The sequence below is a fragment of the Gymnoscopelus microlampas genome (genome assembly GCF_963454915.1).
Source record: "Gymnoscopelus microlampas genome assembly, chromosome: 1".
Classification (NCBI taxonomy): Eukaryota; Metazoa; Chordata; class Actinopteri; order Myctophiformes; family Myctophidae; genus Gymnoscopelus; species Gymnoscopelus microlampas.
Window position 1 is genome coordinate 37,874,535 of NC_139962.1, and position 6,641 is coordinate 37,881,175.

Here is a 6,641-nt window from a genome sequence, read left to right on the forward strand (position 1 = left end):
ACGCACGGGCCCCACACGTGCCCATACTCAACTTACTAGATCAATATCGCTTCGATTAAAAACAAATATTCACCGTCGGCTGTGGCTCAGGAGGTAGAGCAGGTCGTCTAATGATCCGTGGGTTGGCGGTTCGAATCCCAGCTCCTCCTGACCACATTTCGAAGTGTCCCTGGGCAAGACACTGAACCTTACATTGCCTCCAATGATTTGGTCGACGCTCGCTTGCCACCATTGGTGTGTGAATGTGGGAAAAGTGGGGACGCTGGCGTCGACTGTTTGCCGCTCCACCTCCCAATGTCCCCCACCTGTATGAATGAATGAACCATTGTAAAGCGCTTTGAGCACTTGGAAAAGCGCTATAAAAATGCAATTCATTATTATTATTTATTACCGTCTTACAAAGGCTGCAGAGTGTCAGAGAGCAACGCAAATCAACAATGGCCCTGGCTGGCTGTATAATGATCCATTGTGTGACCTGAAGTACTGTTGGCTACTTTTAAAAGAGGCAAAGCTGTCAGATATTTTGAAGCAGTCCACAGAATGTTTTGGTAACATGGTTACAAGGTTGGTCCCAAAGAAAGACACAAACTGACGAAGGACAAGGTTTTAGTTTTGGTGGGAGGACAGGAATTGAGTCTCCGCTGCCGAAGCTGACAGTCCTCCCAACGAGTCAACTCACACTGAGGTTTTTATAGAGCAATGGTTCTCAACCTTTTCATGTGGCGACCCCCAAAAATAATCATATTTGAACTGGGGACCCCCAACCCTGACAAGAACTTGGAATTGTAGGAGTTAAGGCATTACATTTTGTTTGACTGGGTTCCACAGATAAATATTGTGAAAATAGCCGATCTACAAGCTGTGAGTTGGTAGATCAGCTATTTTCACAATTTTTGCCTCTTTCTTATATATATTTTTTTATTTGGCCAATGTTTGACCAGTTTTTATAGCATAGTTTGTTGATAACTTTTGATGCAGGACTTTTTGCTATTAAAAAGGTCTTAAAAGTCCTTAAATTGTCACTTCACTGTCACCTGGGGACCCCCCCAAAATCATGTAGGTTGAAGCAGAGCCGTATAAGAGAGTTATGCCACTAGCATTGACTCCCATCGTAAGAATGGAATGTGGAAGTGCTCTGTCTATAGATCCAATGTTTGGAACTATAGCCCATAGCGGCCCGCTCTCTTCTACCCTCTGAGTTGAGAGGACTGCTAGTGGACACAGCCAATCAGCAGCCCGTAGCATTAGTGGAACTAGCAAGTCAGATAGGGAGCAATTCCCCACAGGCAGGTGTCAAGATTTGCCACAGGTGTCACTGAAGTTGCAAATTGCAATCAATGCCAACTCTCCACCTCCACACAGGAATAACAAAATACAAGAAATACAAATAATATAAATTAACATAGATACTAAATATACTGAATAAAATATGTCTGGCCGTAACAGATATTGAAATTGAAACAAAGCACCACAGCTAAATATTCAATTAATAGGCTAGTGAAACTCTGTCTGGAACCATCAGTTACAAAGGTCTATTATAGTTCAAATGTATGGGTCAAATTGCCTCTTTAAATTCAGCAAAAACAATTGCAATCATGTACAGTTGTACCTAAACGTACAATTTTCCTCTGACGATATTTCGCTCGGATTTGCCTGCATTGTTTCAAGTATTTCATATTGTATTGTTTTATAATAATAATAATAATAATAATAATAATGATTTATATAGCACCTTTCATGACATACGTAAATGCAGCGCAAAGGGCTTTACAGAACAAAACAAAAATAAACAAAACAAAAATGTATAAAATACACAATAAAACAGTGGCAAAAAACACTGGCATAAAATGAATGGCTAATATAAAACAATACATAACAGGCAGTGAGCAAAACAGTAAAGACATGAATAACAACACAGAGATTTAGAAGAGAAAAAATCAACTAAAAGCGAGAGTGAAGAAATATGTCTTGAGCTGTGCTTTAAAACTGTCCACAGAGAATAAAGTCCCATTATGTGTAATGGGACTTTATTCCAAGCCGTCGGACCGTAGAAGCAGAATGCTGCTTCACCGTGTGTTTTATATGACATTTCAGGCACTTCAAGTAGGCCTGCACTAGAAGACCTGAGGGGGCGGTTTGACATATTTAGGGAGGAGGTCATAGAGGTAGGAAGGTGCCAGACCATTGAGAGCTTTATAAACAAGTAAAAGCATTTTAAAATCGATCCTAAAAACAACCGGGAGCCAATGTAGTGCTGCTAAAACAGGAGTAATATGTTCTCTCATCTTAGTTTTAGTTAAAACTCTGGCTGCCGCATTTTGAACTACCGTAGTTGTAGTCTGTCGGTTGTTTTCTTTGGCAGGCCAGAAAAAAAAGTGCATTACAGTAAAGTCGAGAGAACACAAAAGCATGGATCAACGTTTTTGCATCGTCCAATGACAGATAGGCTCTAATTCGTGCAATATTTCTCAGATGGAAGAAGGCAATCTTCATAACATGACTAATATGTGTATTAAAATTCAATTCAGAATCAATAATAACCCCCAGGTTCTTCACTGTAGTGTTACCAAGCCTACTTGTTATTGACCCTCTTATGTTCCCTTTGCTTAACCACTTATGTACTTTCTATGACAAACAAGCTCACAAGCTTGTAGATAAAGATACATTTTCTGTGTGAAACCACATCAACTAAAAGTGACTATGCTACTGGAAATCAATAAAAGCCTATTGCGGCTTTAAGGGGAAAGAAAGGGAAAGGATAACAATGCGGCATATCTGGTATCTGTGTTTCCACAGCAACGGCTATTAGGTTACGTAGGGGCCTAGGTAGTGGACTTTGGAACCTAGGTGGAGACACAGCAGGTGAGTCACACAGGGAACTCATCTTCCTGGAAAGGATTGCACACTTCGGCCTAAAAAATGGTAAGAACAGAACAGCAATTCTATAAAGTATGAATTAGGCTCACGTCTGTAGTCTATACAAGTCTAGATTTTGTAAGCCTTTTAATTAAATGTTTATTTCACGTGACTATGGTTTCGCTGCATTTACATGAAAATAATAATTTACTCTTCACAGGCAAAGTTTTTCACGCCAGCTCAAATCAATGGTAAGTTGGTGTTTATTTTGAATGATGAACAGTGAGTTTTAGTCATCTGAAAAGAAGAACATTTTGGAAATATATATGATGTCAGTATGGTACATTAGGTTGAAAGTGATTTAGAGCACAAGCTTTCGCCATTCTGTCACCAATCACTACTTTCTATACAGAAATGACATGCTCAAAATCAGGGACTCCAGAAAGTGGTTAATCCACTGCCAGAAAGTGGTTAAACTGGCACTATAATCATATGAATTTAGATTATATATTTTTTATTATTTCCATTTCCCTCTCATGTCCAAATGGCCGCCCTGGCACTCCATGAACCAAGGACACCACTTTGAAAAAAACAAAACTGTTAGATCATAATGCAGAATTCAAGGCCTTTCTCACTGTGATTTGAAGAGGGCTTTCCCTTCCACTGTTGGGATCTCATAGCCCATAGCCTGTATCCTGTTTACATCATCACATATGGTTTACAGGAATAAACAGGAAACATCCACTCCATTCTGTTCTCCCTTTTCACTCGTGTGTGGAGGATAGCAAATGTCACTACTTGTTCATTACTTAATGATTGCATGCCGTCCATACCACTACTCTGTGTGTGTGTGTGTGTGTGTGTGTGTGTGTGTGTGTGTGTGTGTGTGTGTGTGTGTGTGTGTGTGTGTGTGCATGTGCGTGCGTGCGTGCACACATACTGTATATAAGTATATGTACAATATATGTATATATAAGTATGTATATGTATGTATATATAAGTATATGTATACATATAAATGTATATATATATATTGTATATGCATGCATACATACACACACACACACACACACACACACACACACACACACACACACACACACACACACACACACACACACACACACACAGTATATACTGTACAGCTTGACACAGAGATAGCATCCTTGAATAATGCAATGCTTGCCTTATTTTCCCCACAGAATTCAAGGAATGTTTCTCTTTGTATGACAAGAAACAAAAGGGCAAGATTGACACCAAGGACTTGATCACAGTAATGCGCTGCCTGGGTACCAGCCCTACATTCAGTGAAATCGAGAGACACCTCCAAGTCCATAAGATAGGTACTGTAGAATATATTGTTCCTTTGAATTTGGACAAATCCTGTTGTTTGCAACAGTATTATGATACAGACCCAAGTTTACATCACTGCACTGTTGTGAAATGTGTTATAAGGTAAGTTATAACCAGCTTATGCTATGGTGAACAGTACTTATTAAACTATAAAGAGGAAAGCAAGGGTACGAGGTGTGAGTTTGGTCAGTATGTAGTGTAGGTGTGGGATACAGTGACAACAGTATGAATTAGATGGTGTTGTATAGTGCAGAAATTAATTTTAGTTAGTTATCCAGATGCTGACTAGTTAGTTAATTACTTATTTTGTACTGTATTTTAAAACGATTCTAAATTCTAAATTCCTTAGATAAGACGGGTGAGCTTGACTTCTCCACATTCCTGACCATCATGCACCGGCAGATGCAACAGGAAGATCCCAAGACTGAGATCCTGGAGGCCTTGAAGATGACAGACAAGCAGAAGAAAGGCTACATTCAGGCATCTGAGCTACGGGCAAAACTCACCAAGCTTGGCGAGAAACTCACGGACAAAGAAGGTAGGTTCTTCATCATGAAAATGTGTTAAACAAATGTCAATTGATTAGCATCCTTGGCTTGGTTTGAAGAGCTGTATGATGTACAACCATTTAATTGCCACTTGTGATGTCACCAAAGACATCTTTGAAGAGAGACTTCCCATTAGCACCAATTAAAAACGTCTTTGAGCTGAGAGACTTCCCATTAGCAATTACCTAACCAGAGTATGTATTAGAGGTGTAACGAAACAATAACTGCTTCGATGAATCGATTTACATTTTCAGCGATCTACTATATCGATAGGCAAATAGAAAAATATTGTATTGTTTGACTTTATATCGTATCGAATCGTTTTGCTATGCAAATAATCGTATCGACTGGTTTTGCAATGCAAATAATCGATTGTATCGATACTAAGTACTTGTGTACTTGTGCGTTGTAAGAGAAAGAGGGGTTTAATTACTTTTCCATTACATATCGCTACACTTGGTTTATCCATAAAAGTGTGTAATCTCTGTGTTCATGCCAAGGTGCGGGTTTGTCCATATGTGTTCAAATACATGTCCATGTATTTGCCTGTTTACTTAATTATATCCATTTTTTTCCCCTTAAAAAACCTGCACTCCACACGATTCACACAGATTATATTTTTTTGCTAAATAGTTACTGTATCAATTTTAAATCATTGAATCGCCATGAATGAACCAATATCGTACATGTATCGTATCACCAACCATGTACCATGATGCGTATCGTATCGCTGTTAAAATGTATCGTTACACCCCTAGTATTATATTTATGCTGGACTGGAATCAGAACTTGTGTGTCTTGTAATAAAAATGGGAGCACTTAAAAGTGAGCTGCGAGCCCCCTTCTTGTTTTTCATGATTCTGGTTTTCTGGCTCAGCATCCATAATGGAGGATGTGCGTTTTTTTTTCCCTTTTCTTTGAACTACCAGTAGTGTCCACAATCAGTTACTAAGTATTTGGAGCACAAATGTATAGAATGGACATTTTTATTAGTTTCAGAATAAAAGTAATCAGTCCATGGAAGCATCAGTTACATGGTCCTGTGCATTTGTTATCATCACCTTGATGTATCATTCCTACTATAGCACTTGGGTTGTACACACAAACTTCATTCAACTTGGCATTTCAAAAGGCAGGTATATTGCGATTGTGAGCACTTACCCTGCTTCTCTTGGCTACGCGTGCACTCCCGTCTCTGGCACTGGCCCCCTGCACGCGATAATGAAATCTTGTCTGGCTCATGGACTATAGAGTTTTTTTAACAACAAACCTTTTGTTTTAACCAAAAAAGATCACACAACGTTTGATTACAGATCAGTGAATCGTTTAATGTACTGAACAGATTAAAAAATGTTTGAGGTTGCTCCCTCAGGATTGGTTCGCTGATTTGCTCTGTACAGTTCTAAATGCTAATGCAGTGATTGTGCACTCAAACTTTCTGACAGACAAAAAAGCACTGGTCACTGACATCCTACATCCGGTGCATTTTATTGATGCTTCCTATCACATTTAGAATTTGAATTTCTATGCTGTGTACAACTCAGTTACCGATCGCCTTTCTCTCTTTCTTTGTTTCTAGTGGATGACCTGTTCAGAGAGGCAAACGTCAAATCAAATGGCACTGTAAACTATGAAGAGTTTACCCGAATGGTGACACTGCCGCCCGTCGATTACTAAGTAATATTCGTTGCTGTCGGGCGCAAACCTCCTTTCTATTTTTTATTTTCTTTAATAAATCAATGCTATTGAACACCCTTTACGTATGTGTGTGTGGGATTTACAAATATTGAGCCAATGAAAAGTATTAAAAGGCGCTTCTGACTAAACCTCCTAACTTCATTGGATCCTCAAACTGTCAGTCAAACCACCTAACTCCAACTCAGG

The 6,641-nt window shown here is 39.1% G+C and overlaps 1 protein-coding gene across 1 annotated transcript; it reads left to right on the forward strand.

Annotated features, from left to right (window-relative positions):
• Positions 1-2,901: 2,901 nt before the first annotated feature.
• On the forward strand, positions 2,902-6,434 carry calml4a (calmodulin-like 4a; the record flags this gene model as incomplete). Its single annotated transcript, XM_084067564.1, has 5 exons — positions 2,902-2,922; positions 3,077-3,107; positions 4,059-4,199; positions 4,559-4,747; positions 6,337-6,434. The coding sequence occupies exons 1-5, from the start codon at positions 2,920-2,922 to the stop codon at positions 6,432-6,434; spliced, it is 462 nt and encodes a 153-aa protein (XP_083923690.1). The 5' UTR covers positions 2,902-2,919.
• Positions 6,435-6,641: the final 207 nt, after the last annotated feature.